This window comes from Schistocerca cancellata, chromosome 4 (assembly GCF_023864275.1).
Source record: "Schistocerca cancellata isolate TAMUIC-IGC-003103 chromosome 4, iqSchCanc2.1, whole genome shotgun sequence".
In the NCBI taxonomy this organism is placed as follows: domain Eukaryota; kingdom Metazoa; phylum Arthropoda; class Insecta; order Orthoptera; family Acrididae; genus Schistocerca; species Schistocerca cancellata.
The window spans coordinates 79169709-79190902 of record NC_064629.1 but is presented as its reverse complement, the minus strand read 5'-3'; the positions used below and the strand labels follow the sequence as shown (position 1 = coordinate 79190902).

At 39.3% G+C, this 21194-nt stretch overlaps 1 protein-coding gene across 1 annotated transcript in view; it reads left to right on the top strand.

Annotated features, from left to right (window-relative positions):
- LOC126185161 (SET and MYND domain-containing protein 4-like) overlaps positions 1-21194 on the top strand; it is a 140313-nt gene that overhangs the window by 30760 nt on the left and 88359 nt on the right. The window contains exon 4 of the mRNA XM_049928007.1: positions 7919-8138. Within this exon, the coding sequence (XP_049783964.1) occupies positions 7919-8138 (220 nt within the window). The remainder of the gene's footprint in view (positions 1-7918; positions 8139-21194) is intronic.

Genomic DNA, 21194 nt, shown 5'->3' with positions numbered 1-21194 from the left:
AAGATGTAGTAATGTCTCGTCTACAGTCGTAAATGTGAAATGAAGGAAACACAACCATTTACTTGCAGGAGATTGGTGTGTGGTGCATAGAAACATGTAACAGAAAACAGTTAACTCCAGCTTTCAATCTCTTGCTCTTTTTTTTAGAAGACACACACCCAAACATACATACATATGGTAGCAGCGTGTGTGAATGTGTGTACTCCTTCTAGAAAAAGAGAAAGAACTCTGAAGCTGTTGTTAACTGTTTTCTGTTATGTATTTCTGTGCACCACACACAAATCCTTGCCTTTCCCTTATTTTGTGTGTTTTTCATCCAGGAATTTCCATTAGTGTTCTACAGTTTTATACGATTCTTGAACATGTCATGTTGATGTGGATTTTGTGCTGATGTGGCATTTATTGCACCAAATAATGTAGCTTTTCCACTTTTCAGAGAAAATTTACCAATATATTTGAGGAATATAATGTATTTTGTTCTTGAAAATACATTTGCATGTTTAGTCAGTCTAACTTCGACAACCCAGACTCTCTCTTTTCTAATGGTTAATGTCTCTTTCTGCTAGGGTGGATTCTCTACATTTAAAATATGTACCACTTCTGTCTTGCACAGACTTTACGTTTGAGTGATGCTATTGCTCCTACACTTTTTTTTCATGCATCACCAACATTGTAAGGGATATGTCTCATTTGAAAAAAGATCGGTGGGGAGGGGGGAATCTTGTATTTAGTTTACACTCATACATCCATTTCTTTTGAAGCTTAAGATTCACCAATCCTGTTGCTGTTTACAGCAACCAATAGTGAGATTTAGGAAGAACTGTGTTCATAGTCTGTCCTGTTGTTACATTTATTGTATAAATTTGGTCCTATTTATATGAAATGTACAGAAAATACCATGAAACACATCATTTCCATGCTAAAGACTTGTATATGATCAGTTTTGCTGAACATTTCTTTGTTAATATGCTTTGCTTAAAAAATATCATGATGAGAGTGTATAGTGATGCTGCACTTTCTCATTTTGTTGTGTCCTTCATTATCTTGCAGACTTATAGGAAATATCTTTCCTTTTATTTGTGAAAAAAAAAAAGGAATTTAGGTTTTAAGAGCCTGGGAATTTGGTCAGCATGTGAAAAAGATCAAATGACTACACTTTTCTTATTTTAATATTTAGTTGTAGTTTTATTTCACTTAAAACAATCTGAATGCGCAACTTTTAGGGCTGTGTTGAATGTTTCTCAGTGATACTGACAAATGAAAGATGGTGATCAGAAAATTATACTGTGTTATCCTTTGTTGGAAGCAGTCATTTAAGTAACACTTCATGTTATAGTGTTAAGTTTTTAAAACTTCATTGGAATTTTCTTTTTCTTTATTTCTTTTTGTTCCCCCCTCTAACAAAGGTAATGCAACCAGATTGATCCAGGAACTTGTCTTGTATATTTGTAAATTAATGGAGACTAGCTATCAACCCTCTGTCATTAATTTTTATTTACATATCTTTTTTTTATTACCACATCCATCCTTGCAAAGTAGTACTATTATTTAAGCCATAACATAATCATATACAGAATGCTTTTGAATTGCAAGTGAAGACACTATGAGGTGATTCCCTGTAGAAATTGGGATAGAAAACATGATAAGAAGTCTGCTGAACAGAAACTTATGAGGGTGGTAGCCACAAGAGATGGCAACAAATAACTTAACTGGAATAAATAAATGGTTACTGAGTATTTGCAGCTAGCAAAATAACTGGCTATCAGTATCAGATGTTAATTCAATAACTCCCAATACTGTGCGTCATCTGTTTGCCAACACGCATATGTCATACTTCACTACTTCCTCTTCGATCTCACTGTCAATATACACTGACTGTGTGATGTTCATACTACCATGGAACTAACTGGTGAGAACTGCTAATACTGCACACAATTTGTTGACTGATGAATGTACTACTAATTTGGTCTCTATCTGGCTAAGGATAAATCACAGTGACCTTACAATCGTCATTCTTCCATGGAAATAACTGATGGAATAACTGGTTATTTCCAAAGATAAAGAAATACTGGAGGTTATTGGTAACTGGAATAGTGGATAAATGAAGTCCGTTCCTGTTTCATTTGTCAAAGACACTACAAGCATACTTTTCGTTAACTTTTGATACAGACAGCGTACCGAGACAAAGAAATCCAGGGCAAGCCAAATGTGGAAATACTTAACTACTTTACATAAGCAGTTCACGAAGCATGATTTGTGTAGTAAGAAATAATGGTAAAAAATCGTGCAAGGAAAAAAGCCACCTTACAAAATTTGCACATAAAAGTGAAACTGTCTTTCTGAAGCTGCTTAGATAACAACATTTCACATTAGGTCATGATCTCCAACTTACATGAACACTGAAAACCTCTCAAATATAATGAACTGAAAGGTTCTGGCAACCTAGTTAGCTCAAGATTGCTACACACGTGTATATGGTGGTCAGAAACAGTCTGAAAAGGCTCTAATGGTGTTGCAAGGTAGGTTGCGCTGAGGAATAATCATTAACAAAAAAACTGATACATTAAGCCTTTTCCATGTTAGTTAGCCAATCAGCGTGTTGCACATACCTATTCAAGCAGCCTGCCAGCTACAATTAGTGTCAGTTGTTCTTGTAGTGTAAGTGATAGCTCATGAGACTTCTCGGCCTTTGGCTTGTGTTTTATCCTTACTACCATTATTATTTATTTTGAGCTTTTCCTCATTACAGAGGCTTATCTCCAACATAATAATTTACTTGGAAAATACAATACAAACAATAAACGTTCTTAAACTATACTCTCAAAATATTTCTCCAGGTGTTTCGATCTTGCGTGTCCTCTTCCTCTGTGCCCATTCTCCTCATTGTGTGCTGTACATTTTGGAGCCAGGTGGTCACAGGTCATCCTCTTCTTCTTCTCCCCTCCGGTTCCCACTCCAGTATCAGTTTTGGTATTCTGGCTTCCTCCATTCGTCGTACATGCCCGTACCACTGTAATTTCTTCCTATCCATTACGTCATATATTCTTTCTTTTATTTCCATTCTCCTTATTACTTCGGCGTTCCGTATCTTTTCTTTCCTGGAGATTCTTGCCGATCTTCTCCAAAAGTCCATCTCTAGAGCTTGTAATTTTTTAATGTGCTTCATGTTAATTGTCCAGGTCTCCGTTCCATACAGAACCACACTCTCTAATATGGATTTGTATATTAATTTTTTAGTTCTGCTCATTACATTCCTGCTCCATAAGACTGAGTTAAGCATCCCAATGATGCTCCGTCCGCTACTAATTCTTTTATTGATTTCTGACTCTGATTTTCCCTCGATTTCTAAAATGGATCCCAAATAACAGAAAGTGTTTACCTTTTTGATTTTCTTTCCTTCAATGTATAGCTCATCTGAATCATTAGTCAAGTATTCTGTTTTTTGGTAATTAATCTTCAAACCCCAAGTTTTGTATGCTACTGCTAGTTGATTGCACATATAGTTAGCATCCTCCCCATCTTGTGCTATGACTACTTGATCATCAGCAAATAATAAATGATGTAGGTAAACTCCATCTCTTATTTCTAATCCCATACTATTACATTTACGAGACCATGTTCTAAGGCTAATATCTATATAGATTTTAAATAATGATGGTGACATGGGACAGCCCTGTAAAAGGCCTTTGCTTGTTCTAAATTTCTGTGAAAGTTTATTACCAACTTTCACTTGGCAAATGTTATCTCTGTACATCTGTTGTATTATTTTAATCAAGGAAGGGTTTATGTTTGCCATATGTAGTGCTCTCCAAAGTAATTTTCTTGGAACAGTATCATACGCTTTTTCTAGATCTATGAAAATTAATCCTACACTTTTTGATTTTTCCCTCTGTTTCTCCAAAATCTGTCGTAATGTGAAAATATGGTCTACACATGATCTCCCAGCTGTGAATCCACATTGTTCTTCTTGGGTTCTAAAATTTTTTTCCAGTTTGTTTTTAATTACTTTCGCAAAAATTCTCATTAACGTGTTTGTAACACAAATTCCTCGATAGTTTGAACAAATTTTGCGATCCCCTTTCTTAAATATTGTATTAATGTAACCTAGCTTCATCTCGTTGGGTATTGAATCTCCATGTATCATTTTGTTGAAGAGCTGTGTTATCAGTTTCACAATTTTGTCACCACCATATTTCAGACACTCCAGATTGATATTGCCTGGTCCTGGTGATTTACCATTCTTTCCTGTTCTCAACGCCTGAAGTACTTCACTTTCTAAAATATGGATCTCATCATCTTCATGTCCTTTATCTTCCCCTGTTCCTTCTTCTAGATAATCTTCTCTGTCTTCATTTAATAATTTTTGGAAATACTCTTCCCATTCTTTTTGTGTTATCAGTTGGAGATTAGTTTTGCTTTTTGTATCCTGTCGAAGCCCTTTCAATACTGCCCATGCTTCTTTTGCTCTCCCAAATCCTAATTTGCTATTCACCTTGGCACATGTTCTTTCCCATGCTTCATTTTTTGCCATCCTTATTTTTTTCATCACTTCATTCTTCTTTTCCTTGTATATTGACCTTGTTTCTTCTGATTTATCATTCAACCACTGAAGGAACGCATTTCGTTTTTCTCTAACGAGGACCTCTAGTTCCTCTGACCACCACTCTGCTGCACGGTTGTGGTTGCTATCTTTTTTACCCAACACCTCTGTTGCTATGATTTTCACATTAGCTTTTATATAGTCATATATTTCCTCTGTACTTCCTTCAAATGATTCAACCAGTTTCCTTTCCATCCTGGCCGCAAAGAGTGTTCTGATACTTTCGTCTTGTAGGCTGTCAATATTAAAAGGTAAATTTTCATCTTTCTCAGTCTGGTTCGTTTTATTTATGTTACTTGTATCACTCCTTGCATTCTTCCATGGCCAGAAAGACTTCATTTTAACTAGATAGTGGTCTGATCCACACTGGGCTCCTCTATAAGATCTGACGTCTACTGCCTTGAAACTACTTGTTTGCCTAATGATAATATAATCTATTATAGAACGAAGTTCTTTGGTGTTCTGTTGCCAAGTATATTTATGAATGTCCTTATGTTTGAAAAATGTGTTGGTAATTTTTAGATCAAATTGTTCACAAATTGCAATCAATCGTTCCCCATTGTCATTATATTCGTCCTCTCCATGTTTTCCTACTATTCTACAAGATTCTCTAATTCCTACCCTTCCATTCAGATCTCCCATGATAATCAGTTCCTTTCTTCTTGGGATTTTTTCAATAGTCTCCCTGAGGGTGTCCCAAAATATATCTTTCTCCTTATCTTTTGTGTCGTTCGTGGGTGCATATACGCCAATAATCACAACTTCCCTAGCAAATAATGTCATTTCAACAGTTATTATACGTTGATTGATGAATGTCCAATTTGTGATTCTTTCTTTCCATGATTTCTTTATCATAATGGAGACTCCTGCTTTGGCTCTTACTGCTTTTGATACCCCACTCCAGATATGTACATAATTATCCAGTTCTTCTTCTCCTTGGCCTTTCTTCTTTGTTTCAGAGAGTACGACAACATCCATGTTGAACATGTCAAGTTCTGCAGGGAGTAAATTTATTTTAGTGGAAATACCTTGCACATTCCAGCATCCAAACATAATTTTCCGTTTTTCATTGCCAGTTCGTCGCCCAAAGTTCCAATTTTTCCGAGGCATATTATTAGGTTTTTTAGCATTTTTATGTTTTTATGTGAGTGAGGAGCTGGCCCACTGCACAACCCCCAACCCGGAGGACCAGGTAATTTTTACTCAAGGTTTTCTTCCTTTAGCCTTTGATAAGCCAATATCATACTACAAGGCAGCAGTTGCTAGTTTTGGTCCACCCCGGGTATTTTATTTCCCCGGTACCCACCATATCTGGTGAGCATTCCCCTATCCGCCACCTGGGGAGGCGCCCGATGGGAGACCAGCAAACTCCACACGGGATCCTTACTACCATACCTGTCTAATTTTTGTATCACTCTCTTGTTTAGTTTAAGGAAACCAAATGAAGAACACGTTTGACAACACCATCTCTTGCGGGCCATTTCAGTTTGCACACCCGATTCGCCAACTTCAATGCTGATTAACTCGAAAATGGCACAGTGTTTCATATTTTTTTCTTAACACTTATTTCTCAACATAATCTATCCTGCAAGGCCCGTAGTTCAGCAGATATTGCTGCTAGTTACTAATAACAGCAGTAATTGACGGGGGGGCGTATCAACAGTTGAGGAGTACTATTCCCTTACATGGAGAGTGGCAACTGTAGACTATGTCATGTACTGTCTGCAGAGAGAGAGAGAGAGAGAGAGAGAGAGAGAGAGAGAGGGGGGGGGGCAGGGGGTGTAGAGGTATGATCATTGCATTGTTGATTCACAGCAAGTTGAGACGCATATAATGTATGGTGCTGTGAAAGGTACTCTGCATATATAAACAAACATTTCCAGACAGACACAATTCAGGTAATTGGGTATTGCATGAGACCCAAATGTTTACAGTAACCAGGTGTGGCACTGGTATGTAACACAGTGTCAACATAATGAGATATGAGAGGAATGTGTAGAAAGGTGCAATCAATGTGCCATAAAGTAACACATGTGGAATTGCAAGACAATTAAAGAACAATATTTTGGTGAAACGATGCAAACCTTACAATTAGTTGAGTTCCCCTTGCTGGTTACTGCTCTGCAGTAGATTGAAATCAGGTTTTTTACACCATCTACGGTTGTGAGAAGAGGTTGCTTTCACATGTAATAGTGTTGCTACCATCCAAACAGCTTGTTTGTAGTTGTATAACCCTTTGTACCTTGAACACCACACCAAGTGACATTTTCTTTTAACTATGGGCCAGCATTGTCAGTTACAACCACATTGTACCATTCTTTTCACTGTCCCCCTTTGCTTGCAACCTTTATGTCAGGTTTTAGAGGAGATACTGCCTTATCTGGTGGACTAATATATATGTAAGTGGAAATGTTACATGCACACTTCTGTTTGGCAGCTTGCAAATTATTGAAGTCTGTGTACTGTCTTTTGCAACATTCATTTCACACATCTTTCACCGTGTCATTCAATGGTGCACCATTGTCACCTGGCATCAAAATGAAAGCTGTTGGCCATCACTTCAGATAGATGAAACACACACACACACACACACACACACACACACACACACACACACACACACTCTCTCTCTCTCTCTCTCTCTCTCTCTCTCTCTCTCTCTCAACAGCCAACCAAGTCCGCACTTACTCTGCTCTGTTATGTAGAAGGGTTCACCTTAGATTATGTGATTACATTATGTGTTGCATTAAAATTTGTAACTTCTTTGAAATCAACAAAACACCTGCGGAACATAATTCACAGAACTGGGTGTGTAGTTCATGCAGACAATCAGTTACAACCATCTGAGGTGTGGATTGCCTAATATGTCTACTACTTTTAGAAGTTACTCTACAATGTATTATGTTTTCTCTTGCATTTTGCACAGGTAATCACTTCAAAGGGTGTGTACTTATAGCTCAGAACCAGCTTTTATTAATTTTTTTGTGCATCAGTTGTGTTTTCCAATTTTGTACTTCAATGAATTTCTGATAAACAATAGCTTACAGTTAATAAAGTTGGTATTATTTGTACTTATTTGAAGCCCATATCCACATCAGCATTACATATTATGTAATAAGCTCATCAAATAATTCCAGATGTATTATTTTATTGTTAATCAATTTTGACGTGGCTGAGGGCTTCCGTTGTTAGTATGGAATTTAAGTAAAAAAAAATGTGGCTGAAAAAAATTCATTTTACATGGTCTATGAGCTAGATTCAACTTCTTCAGCACGTTGCAGTGTTTCACCCCCTTTGGCTCTACGAAACTGTTCATAGGCTTTGATGAACCGTCCCCTGAGAGTGTTGTTGGAGGAAGAAGTGATCAGTATCCCTCTCTCAGTTCCTTTGTCACTATTAAAAACAGTGCAGAGATGGGGCGCTATGCTGAAGCTGTTCAGAAGATTAAAACAGGAGATGTTGTCCTTACAGAGGATGCTCATTGTGCTGTGTTACTTGCTGAAAGATGTGAAACAAACTGCTTCCATTGCTTCAGAAGGTTTGCAGAAATGTTTAAATGAGCTTTAGATGTCATCAGTGTGACTGAGTATATGGAATGTGATTTACTGTGCTGAAACCATAAAGTAGTTGTGACTGAACTGCATGGGAATTAATAATTTATTTTGAATTGTTTGTGTTTGTATTTTCTATGTATAACTGCCATCACTAAGTATATTAATATACACCTAAAAATTAGAGTGTAATAATTACCTACATAACACAAGGGCAAGTATGTTCATATTTGTCAAAAACTGCATCATCATGAAAGAATCAGAAAAAAAATTGCATTTTGTGACATACATACACACACACACACACACACACACACACACACACACACACACACACACACACACACATAAAAGTATAATTTTAGGAGCAACTAGTGACTCAGTGCTGTCTCCTGGAATGTTGTACCAGGTGTGTACTGAAGAACACGTGAAAGTGCGTGACTTTGGTCAGTGCAAACTTTCTGTATTAGCTGCTGAGCTTGTCATGATATTAATGGTACCTCAAATTTCTGTCGTTACTCTTGGTGTAATGCTCCAGCATGCATTGTGGAGTGTAGTGTGGACCACCTACTATCTAATGCTTGTGTTGGCATCATTTTACCATGCCCTTGTCCAATACAAAACCAATGTCATTCTAAATACCATTGTCAACCGTGCACTGCTGTAGCCTGATGTTCCATTACTTCGGCTAGTAAATCTTCTGAAAAGGAATAGTTACATGTAGCTGTCTGTGAACAGCAAAAGCTACTGAACTGTGGATGTGTATAGTGGCTTACTTTCCCCTGTACCAATTATTTATTTCAATTCAAGCAGCAATAGCAGATCAGATTTGACACTCCTGTTGCAGAATTATTAGACAGATACTACATGTTCAACTGAGAGAGCTGTCCACCCATTCACATCACCACCATTTATGACTTCCTCTTAGATTCTTTTAGTCCAGTCAGTGAAGGGAAAATTATGATTAAAAATTCTTGTCACAAATTGTTGTGCTGTGGTAGATAGGAAGTATCATGAGCATCATACCAAAAATTCTGACTAGTGGAGTGCGAGTGTGGGAGGGGTGGGTGGAGGTGGAGAGGGGTTAAAGATAACTTTTTATATTTTTCTTGAATAACTCAGAAACTGCAGAAATGTTTACCAGCACAAAATTAACACGCATTAAGTTTTTTTACAGAAAATATCATTTTTAATAATCATGTTTTAATGGCATAAAAGTAATGTTTGTTGTTAAATGAAGTGGTTTAAGAACTAATATTAAATGTGTGTACCACATCTAATTGCAGTAGAACCATGTTAAGGGATAAATTATGTTCTGTAAGTGTAACAGGGAGGAAAGGGAAGAGGGATGGAGGAACCCAAGAAATGCATACGAACAGAATCTACGTAAACCTCTGCATAGTGTTCTGCACTGCTAAAGGGAAAATGATTCTAATCATCCTGTACAGCAGCCATAGTGTTCTTCTAGGAAAGGCAACTTCCACCGTCTCTCTCTCTCTCTCTCTCTCTCTCTGTGTGTGTGTGTGTGTGTGTGTGTGTGTGTGTGTGTGTGTGAGAGAGAGAGAGAGAGAGAGAGAGAGAGAGAGAGGAGAGAGAGAGAGAGAGAGAGAGAGAGAGAGAGAGAGCTCGACAGCTGACACTGTCTATTGTCTACCACACTGAAGAATCTGTCCCAAATGTAACATGTTGGCAATATATATTCAACAGTATTGATTTCATTTGTCTCTACTACCAATGACTGGAATGTGTTTCACAGCATGAGGGGTATCAAATGCATAACCTAAACCTCACCTCTCCCAGGATCTGCAGAGTTCCTGAGGCTTAAAGTGGCATCCTCCGTAACAGAACTAGGTCATCTAGATGTTAAGGAATTTCAATTATTTCAGTATATGCCAAGCGTTAAAGCCGATTACTACTCTTGATTGGAATAGGGTCAATCCTAATCCATTAGACAGATTGACACCCACCTTGCAAGATGTATTGTGAGTGTGTGATAAGTGGTTCCACTCAGTACAGCCCACTCTAAAAGTGCCAGAGATTCCTGAATGGAAACAATTTATAAAGTATGCGAGTAATACAATGAAAGGTGCAAGAAGTGCGGTAACTTTCTGGTCATTCATTAATTCGCAACCTTGGATTTACAGTATACTGTCAACAACAGACTGCAGCGAGATGAACATTTACCAGTCCGATGCCTTTCCCGTTGACACTACATAGGTCACTGATATCACCACACAACACAAATTAAGCACTTCCTACCCGTTATTTGTAGAAATGTAATTTATGTAAAGCATCACTTTAGAACTACAAATAAGTACTCATTCAGTAAGCTGAAAATAACTTCATTACATCAACATGAGCTCAGTGAAGTTACTGTGTCTGCTTACGTAAAAGAACGGGACTGAAAAGCGAGCAGCTCTCATACTGGGTGAAGTTGTGTTTCCTGGAAGAACACTGCAGCTGCCATACAGTGTGACTAAGAATCAATTTCCTCTGTAACAGTGTGCAGAGATTTATGTAGTGCTTGCTCTACAGTTCACAGACTTACAAAGGAGGGAAGTGCATGACCACAACCTGGTGACCTGCCTTCCCTCTTGTTCTACTGCACTTAGATGTGGAACACACACTTAATGTTTGTTCTTAACCCATTTCATTTAACAATAAACATTGACTATATACCGTCGAACGGGGTGATTTCAGATGGTTTCGTCGTTACTTTGATTGTAACTTTTGTATATATTGTTGGAGTAAATTGATTGTTATGGAAGTAGTAGGGTATATGTGTAATGAATAAAATATCCCAGAACCAGGAAGTGTATGTGTAGGTATATTTATCTGAGGCAGTTAAATAAAGTGTCCTAAGTCACCCCATGGATTGGGGTGATTTCGGACACGTGTTTTTTAAATCTCTGTCCAAAGTTACAGTATATAGAGGGCGAATTTGGACAGTTACTGCCATTTTGTTTAATTCTACATGCATTTTATTTGATTTTGGTGTCATTTTACACATTTTAAGGTAGCCCTTTGTTACCAATAAGTGATATGGAATGATGGTTTGATCATAGTTGATCATGTTATTAGGTGGGAGATTTTCCAGCTTTGCCTTGATATTGGAGAAAGACATCTTAACAGTCTCTTTGTTCACTTCTGTACGAGCTCGTTTAATATTTTTGCTTAAGCAAACGGAAAGATCTTCTTACTGTCATTTGAGGAATAAATGCACCCATTCTTCTCCTGGCAAATTATTACGAAATTTCTCTGCTTTTTGGCCAGGTTTAGCAAGGTAGCCTTTAACTAAATATCTAATATCCAATTTAGTGAAGGGAAATCCCCAATGTGCAGCCCTCAAGATACCTTGCTTCAACATTTCTTCTTCTTCTTTATTTAGCGCTGGCTGTCCTCCCTTTTTTTGGGGGGGGGGGGTGCTTCCTGCACTTTATTTTGTAGGGTTGATTTAGGTATACCATACAAATCACACACTTTTCTGTACAATAATTTACCACTCTGAATATCATGAACAGCTTTATCTAAAAGTTCTGGGTCATAATTACACCGTACAGTAGCACCTCTCTTGCTCTTATACGTTCTGGGCATTGTCCGAAATCACCCCACACAGTACATAGTTTTACAAAAACCGTTGTTATTTTATAACCTGCATGAGAAACTCTACAAACTTGTACAGAAATTGTCTCAATGCTGTTAACTACTGAGCGCATCGACAATTACGGTTACCATAACTTCCCGCTCGACGCAACAATAGAAAGTTTCCACTTTACGATAATGCATGGATTTTTAACACTGAGACTGTTTGTCAATTATTCACCTAGGGAAACAATTGATGCAAAACAAAAGTTGTGGAAAGTGATAAATGCAATCTTGCGCTTAAAATAACTGGCGCATGGACGTTAAAATAAGTAACTCTTTGTTTCTATGCAGTGGCAAAGAGCAAATAAGCCATACTGTCTGAATTTGCCCTGTGTCCGAAATCACCCCGTTTGACGGTACCATTAAAACACTATTTTTAATAATCTGCAATTTTTCCTTCCCGTGCAGTATGGAAAGTATTAATCCCAGAGAAAAAATCAGTAGGATGTTATTTGTAGGATATGTAATGTAATTTAATTTAATTTTGTACTGGGAAACATTTCTGCTGGAAGCCATGTTTTTCAAGATGTTCAAGAAAAACATAAAAAAGTGACCTTAAAGCCCATGCCCATGCCCACGCCCACGCCCACATCCTACCAGTCAGGATTTTTAGTATGTTGTTGTTTATGGTTCTCCCTACCACTGTACGTAAATTTGTGACTACATGAATTTTTTCCCCTATTTGACCATTTTTGGTCTTCGTTGACTGGGCTGTTTGTCCTTCACCTTTAATTTTCAAAAATAATACAAAATTCTGGAAGACCAAGATTTGATAGTGGTTCCTAGTTGTGCTCATTGACACATACTATTTTTTTTTCTTTGTAATGAATATTTCTGCAGAAAAGCTAAATCATCAATTTTTTCTGTACCAAGCTGTGCGTGATGAACCCACCTGGATCGCCATGCGTGTTAAAAATGCCCGCTTTCAGGATGACAAGGTGTGCCATCCCCAGTTCGAGTGCGCCCGGTGGATTAACAGCAAGGGCTGGTGTGCTGGCCAGCGTGTATGTGGTTCTTAGGCATTTTTCCATGTCCCAATAGGTGATTACTGGGTTGGTGCCAACATACTGTCTCTGTTACATGCTATGTAAACATTTCGAAAGTTTTCTCACAGTTGCATGTAAAATTTACTCTAGACACTGGCAGATGGGGTACATTGATTCCATCCCGGGGGCCGAATAGGAGACTCTTGACATTAGATATTTAGTCTCCTTGAACGCATGATCAGCCGCAGTAACAGCAGCAGTAGCAGCAGCATGTGATGAACAGATAACAATGAATGACAAACAGTTTCTTGCACTGGTAAACAAGTTAGGTTTGGCAGCACTGGAAAAAAGTTATTCCGTGATTGTGAAATAATTGTTATAAAACGTAACTTGAAACAGTGGATGGAAGTGAGAAGTAAGAGCAGTTAGTTAGGGTATGAAGATTAATGGCGAAAGCATATGGAATTGGGAATTTGCAGAGTGAGTTGAACCAGTAGTGATTTCCGTGGGAAAATGTGAAGTGCACTCACTGTATTGGTATTATTAAAATTAGGGTGATGGTACTCATTAATGATAATATGTATCTCTATAGTTCCACCGAAAGAAGACAAAATGTGTAAGATTGTAGGGTTGATTTACAGACCCTCTACATGAAATCCACTGACTGCAGTTGAAATTCAGGATATTTGCTTAGTTGACCACAGAAGTATATCAGACAGCGTGTAATGTTGAATAGTCACCCATAGTACAGGATGATGCACAAAAAACTGGCCCCAATTACAGACTGTTTGCCAATTACGCGTGAATCGTTGCCTGCCATGAGCAGATACAACAGCAAACAGATAAACATATAATAATAAGCTACAAAAGAAATAACAAATAAACTGATGCAAAGGTCTATATTATCTATCAACATATACAACTGGCAGGTGAAAATGAGCAGTCTAGTTACTTGGAGCCAGTTTTTCATATGGTGAGATGAAACTACAGTGATCGTGTGCCTGTTCATATTTATGACTTTTTTATATATGCAAGTTGTGAATTTTATACTTGTGACCTATAAATATGGCTGCATGTTTAATTGTGTAATAGTATGGTGGCCACAGATATGAGGCAAATGGAAAGGTGCTGTCTCAGACTACTATTAGAATACAACCTTGTTGGCACTTTTAATTTCTTTATGCTACTTACTGTTTGTATCCCCATGTAAATCTTCTCCTTGTAATATGTTCATGGACAATAATTGACAGATTGTGAGATTGGCTGTTTGCAGTGGCTATTCTGTTGGTCAATCCTTGCTTAACTGGCTTCTTGCAATACAGGATTCTAAATTTTCTGTGCTGCGGTAATATGGTAAGGGTTTGCACCATCATGTTGCAGTAAACCATGTTTCTGTTTAACACTGCATTACTGAAATGGTCCATTCATTCAAGATTTCACAATGCTGTTTATCAACAGGCTCGTAAGATTTGTATTGATGAAGCAATACTTACACTTTAAGTGCTACTGACTCAAAACCACACAACACTCAAATTTCTTTGTAACCTTACAGGTGCTAATTAAAAGAATGAAAGTGAAAGAAATGTCGCATCTAGTAAGTTACAATAATATATGGGGATTTTAAACTTAGAGCAGTAACAGAATATGTCAGGAAAAAGATTGAAACCTGTCAATCAGCCACAATGAACAAACAAACAAGCAAAATTTGTTAAAATTGTTTGTAACAGCAGCAGATGATACACACTTCAACCTCCTGAAGTTGCAAATGCTATGATTCGTGGACCACTTTGATCAGTTAGTGAAAGTTAATGTTCAAGAAGTTTAGCACATGGTTTCCCTTCGGCTTTACCTTTCATGGTTATATGTACAGAGTGAGTCACCAAAAAAAAAAAAAAAAAAAAAAAAAAAAAAAAAAAATGTTGTGAACAGTATCAGGGACTGAGCTGGAAGCACAGCATCGTTTTAATTTTCTTATTTTTCCATATTCCTGTACGAGAAATGCCAGTGTAACTATATTAAAAAGACAGAGAAATATTGGTGGAGCTTTCATAATATGCCTGTGGACTTGCAGAAGGCAGGATGAAAGAGCAACAAGAGGCACAAGTGACGCACTCTTCAGTAGTGGTTGCTGTAAACAGAAAAACACACACATTCTCTTTCTCTTTTTTTCTTATTTCAAATACTATTGTGCATTTGGGTTGGTTGACATGATAAAAGAACATCGGCTGGAACTATATTAATTTTTAATTGATTTGCTTTTGTTGGAAGTACAGATAATCATGACACAAATTATACTAAACCAATGCATTACAAGTTAAAAAGAAAAAACAGTAAGATTTTAAGCTGGATAGATATTTTATAAATATTATTTAAGATGATGGCTGTAGTCTGTACAGAAAACTTCATCACTTCAGAGGAAGGATTATTGAATATGATTCATAATTTTTGTGCTAAGGATTGTGCTATAGCAAGAACAAACATAACTTATGGAACACAGTACTTTATAGAGTAACATGTAAGATACAGGTTGTGTGTAGCACTGAACACATTGACTGGGCAACAGTAATCTAGGGTAAGAATGGGCTGAGCATTGGTTTTTATTATTTAAATAGTATTGCTTCTTTGGGGGCCGACCCAGGTAGCACCTAAAAGTGTGTCTGTAAACTGTATCTATGTGCAGTCTCTGAAATCGTGCATGTCACAAGTGAAGGTACATCAGACTGAAAATCCCGGAAGTTCAGACGGCAAATAAATGTTTATTTTGATTACTGCTTCTACACACCAGCCATCTTCAGATCTTATGTTATTGATGGAAGTCTCTGTCTCCTGACGGTAAGCTTATCATGTTATTTGACATTGTCAACACTGGAGACAACCAATCTGTAGTAATACATACATACATCATACTCCGCAAGCCACAATGGTGTTTGGTGTGGTGGAGGGTACTTCTAGTACCACTATCTGATACTACTCCACACCCCCCACCCTCCAGTTTCATTCACAAATGGTGTGTGGAAGGAAGGAATGATTATTGGTGAGCCCCTGTATTGGCTCTAATTTCTCAAATTTTCTCTTTGGGGACATTACATGAGATGTATGTGAGAGGAAGTAATATGTTGCCCGACTCTTCCTGAAAACTGCTGTCTTGAAATTTCAAAACTAAACCTCCCCATGATGCTGAATATGTCTCTTGTAACGACTGCCAACAGAGTTTGTGGAGCATCTCGGTAACGATCCCGTGATGAAACGTGCCGCTCTTCATTGGATTTTCTCCATCTCTTCTATCAGTTCTACCTGGTAAGGATCCCATATTGATGAACAATATTCAAGAATCGGTTGAATAAGCACCTTATAAGCCACTTCCTTCATGGATTAGTTACAGTTCCTTAAGATTCTGTATATGAATATCAGTCTGGTGTCTATTTTTTGTACTATTTGTTTTATGTGGTCATTACACGTGAGGTTGTTCTAGATAGTTAATCCTAGATATTTTATGCTGGTTACTGTTTCCAGCAGTTTCTCATCAATGGCATTGCTACATTGTTACAGACAACCATGTCATGTGCAAACAGTCTTAAAGAGCATCTGACACTTTCTACTAGATAATTTATATACTTTGTAAACAGTAATGTCCTATCACACTCCAGAAATTACCTTTGCATCTGTTGATTTTGTTCTATAAAGAGTGATGTTCTATCTGCAAGAAAGTCTCTAATCCAATCACAAATCTGGTTTGATACTTGATAAGCTCATATTTCTTTTCACTTAATGGCAGTGCAAGATGCCTTCAAATGCTGTTCTGAAGTCAAGGAACATGGTATCAACCTGAGCACTGTTGTCTACAGCACTATGGGTCTTATGGAGGAAAAGAACAAACTGATTTTCGCAGGATCTCTGTCTGTGGAATCCATTATGATTTTTATAGAGGACTGGAAATCCGTGAAGTCAAGTTTGCAAATAAATTTTTATTTTGATTACTAATTTCAGTTACGCATGAGCCACCTTGAGATCTTACATGGTTGTTTGCAGTCTCCTGTTGCCTGACTTGTCAAGTTTATCACGTTTGCTGATGCTGTCAATATTGGAGACAAGCGATCTGTCTAGCTGAAACTAGTAATCAAAATAAAAATTTATTTATGATCTTGACTTCAAGAATTTTCAATCCTTCATATAAAAACTAAAACAGATTGCTTGTCTCCAGCACTGACAATGACAACAAACATGGTAAACTTGCCAAATCAGGCAACAGAAGCCTTCAGACAACTACATAATACCTGAAAGTGGCTTGTGTGCAACTGACACTATTAATAACAATAAAGATTTATTTGTGATCTTGCATTTGGGGTTGTACAGTCCTTCACATAAAAATTATGACAAATCACTGAAGTCAGTGAATGTGATTATCCAGAACATTTGCGTCCCTTCATATAATTTCAAAGACATGTATTCTTTGTCACAGATTGATGATATCAGAAATCTCTCCTTCATAAATTAAAAATTTATGCTGTCCTTATAAAAATAATTCAAGTGGCGTAAGTTCAGCTGATTATACTATAGCAACTCCATGACCTATCAGTTTTGAAGGAAAGGAATTGTCCTTATGATGATGGGCTGTGGTGTAAAAGTCAGTGGTAAGTCCACCATGCATGTACCATATGTTTGTATGGTGAGCCAGACTAACTTCTTCCAGTTACCAGAATGAGGTAAAGCTGTGAGGGTAGGTCGTAAGATGTATTTAGAGAGCTCATTCAGTGAACACTTGCCTGACAAATGCTTAGGTCCGAGGTTTGAGTACCGAGTGGGCATACAGTTTCAATCTGTTGGGCAGTTTCATCCATTAATGCTTTTAAAGAAACATTCTGAAAATAGTCATGTCAGTCTTTGTGGTATTATAAGGTAATGGTGGGTAACGCAACACCAGCCATGGAGACCATATTTTGGGTTGGTGGCCTGATAATGTGTGTGCTGTGAGGGATTACTTGTCACTAGTCACTACCTATGAATGTTGTGCACTTGTGGTATACAGAGTGATTCAGCTAAGGTGATCACCTGAGATATTTTCCGAGTCATTTAATATATCATAATTCTGTGTTCACACAAATTAATTGTGAAAAAGCCCTCACTAAAATAACATACAGTCTCTTTTCATGACTATATTAATTACAGATATAGCGGTATCAACAAATTTAATGGTGTTTCACTCTTCAAAATCTGATTGGTTGTTTTGGAGACATTGCAGTATTTAGAACTGATCTGTTTTCAACATGAAGTCTATTGTTGGCATATGTGGAAGTTCGTGTTTTTGTCCTGAATTTCCACGCCAGGCTGATGGGGCACTCCAACTTGATGCAGCTGATATATCCTGCTTACAAAACTGGAATAGCAGAGAAAAATTTAATTTAAAATTGAGACTAATCACACTTGGCTACATGTGGCTGGACCCTCTTTGGTTATCAAAAATTAACACAGACTTCCTCTCTGAGTTTACCCCAGAGGTAAATAGCACCTGGTTGCGTTGTGCTTGTCAGCTGTAGGGAACAGTACAATGTTTGTTATTGACAGGCTATAGTCTTCATTCTCTCGTTATCCATTGTTCTCTCTTTCCAATAATAGTTCCAACTTCACATGTGACAAGAATGAGCATCCTGACACCCCCACAGGTGGCCCACCACTCTTTCGCGGGTTAATGCTTGGCTACCACAGGGCCCCAGCCTTACAGCATCTTTTTCCTTCCATGCTGCATGTCAAGCCTCTTACTATACTTTCCCCTCCATTGGGCAACATGTCTGGGGTTCCTTTCTTTGTTTACCTTTTCCTATCCTTCCTTCGCTTTGGTGTTTGAGGTTCCTCTTTTTCTTCTTCCTCCCTGTGGGCTCCTGAAGGTCGACCCATGCCTCTGACGCGTAACATGTGACTGGGTAATGCATAATTCTCGGCCCTGGGTCGACAGGTAGGGTTCGCACGTACCCCCTGGTAAAGGCCGGGCCCAGGGAGAGGTGATTGCCCAAGCTGCTACCTTCCCAAATTTCCAGTTGGTCCCTCTGTTAGGTATTTGGGAGGTGTGAACAATCACCTAAGGCGGGTACGCCTCCTCGTGGCGGGGGCCCCCAGTTGGAAGGAGAGTGCCATTGGAGACGCTGGCAATCGTGGGGTATTTTCTCGCGATGAGTCAATCACCTGCATAATCGACGTCTATGAAACGTAAACGGAATGAGGCTAATGATTAAAAGACACTTCCAGCTGCACCACGGTTCCTCGTGGTTCCACATACTGAAGATGGTCAGTCCTTCGCGACAGTAAATCTGTTTATTATTCAGAAAGGTGTCGATGCAATTGCCGGCCCTGTGAAATCCTGCTCTCGTTTATGCAATGGCACTTTGCTTTTGAAGACTACTTCCGATTCTTGAGCACAACACCTGCTTGCTGCTTCGCTTCTCCACAGCTATCCTGTTCGTGTCGAGGCCTGTATAACTCTGAATTCTTCCCGCGGTTGTATTTTCACTAGGCTGCTCGACGGTGTGACAGAGCCCAAAATCGAAATGTACCTCTCTGATCAGGGTGTCATTATCATCCGTCAGGTGATGGATAAGTTAGATTCCTCCTTAGTGGCCACACACACTCTTTTTCTCACTTTCCGTCCAAGATCAACGCAGGCTATGAAATTATCACAGTCTGACTGTACATTCTGACCCTGACATGCTGCTACCAGTGTCATCATTTCAACCACACACAAATGTCTTGTTGACCCCCAGCCAAATGTGTAACGTGTGGTAGGGATGCGCACGAGGGTGATTATCCGCCTCCTCCTCCCTGCTGTATCGACTGCAATGGCGGCCGTACCGCCTCCTCTCGAGATTGTCTCTTTTATTTGATGAGTGGGCTGTCTGGGAGATCTGGGTAAAAGAAAAAGTTCCTTACCTGGTCACTCACAAGTTACTGGCTAGTCGCAAATCCTGCCCTCTACCAGCTGGCACTTACAGTAGTGTTCTTGCTACATCTCGCTCCGTGAAGAACGTGGCCGTGCAGATGTGCGACCTCAAATTCAGCTCTGAAGTTTTGAAATTGTCCAGTGTCGAGGTAGCATTGCCATCCCCTCATCCAGCCATGCGATGAGCCATCAAACCCTCGCCTCGAGAGGCGAAGTCACCAGCTACACGACAGGCAGGCTGAAAAAGACAGAAGCAGTGCTCCCGTGGAGACCTCCTATGTCCCTTCAGCCAACCGACACCTGATTCTGCCTCTGCTAACCGGAAAAGCTCGAAGAAATGTCAGAGGCAAATGGTATTCTCCTTCGCAAGCTCGAAGATTCTCTTCGCCGATGTCGCCACGTGATACTTTCGCCCGGTTGGCCTCCGTGTCGCCGGTGTGCACCACCGACCGTTTCTCTGCATTGGACTCCGCAGACTGTCAGTACGAGAAAGCCGATGCTTCTGTGGACCTCGTGGAGCAGGATCCTCCTGCCTCTGCCCTGTAGCAGCGAGTCTTTACAGGCTGGCACTCAGCAGCCACCGGGTGACACCCATTCATCTTTTCCTCGTCCTGACTCTCCTCCGATGGAACGTTCGCAGCCTTTGATCCGATAAAGAGGATTTACGGGACTTTAAGAATCGCAGTGTCCCCTTGTGCTCTGCCTTCAGGAAACAAAATTGCGTCCTCATGACTGCTTTGGGCTTTTGCATTTCTTCCCGGTTCATTTTGACCTTCCCCCTGAGGTCGGCATTCCATCTCGTGGGAGAGTCATGCTGCTCATGCGGGATGACATTCGTAGTCGACCCGTCCCCCTGACTATCTGTTTTCGAGCTGTTGTGTTTCGCCTTTTGCTTCCTCCCCTTACGTTTTCCCTTTGTACCATTTGTATCCCTCCGTCCATTCGATGTCATCGGGGCAGGCTTCCTCCAGCTTATTGGGCAGCTACCTCACTCATTTCTGCTGCTTGGTTACTTTAATGCATACCATCCCCTTTGGGGTTCTCCCAGAACCTGTCGGAGAGGTGCCCTCTTGTCTGACCTTCTTAATCAACTTAACCTCTTCTGCCTTAACACAGGAGCACCCACATGCCTTTCCGTCTCCTGGCACACCTATTCCCATTTGGACCTATCCTTCTGCACTGCTCAGCTTGCCCACCATCTCAAGTGGTCCATTCTTTCTGACATGTACTCGAGTGACCATTTCCCGTGTGCTATCCGTTTGCTGACTCCTACTCCACCTGCGTGCACACACAAATGGCAGCTTACTAAGGCTGACTGGTGGCTTTACTCCTCCCTGGCAACCTTTGATGAACAAGATTTCCCATAGTTGTGATGACCAGGTGGAATATCTTACAAACATTATCCTTACTGTCGCCGAACATTCCATTCCTTGCATTTCCTCGTGGTCCCTCGGTGAACTGAGGTGTGCCGCGATGCAATTCGC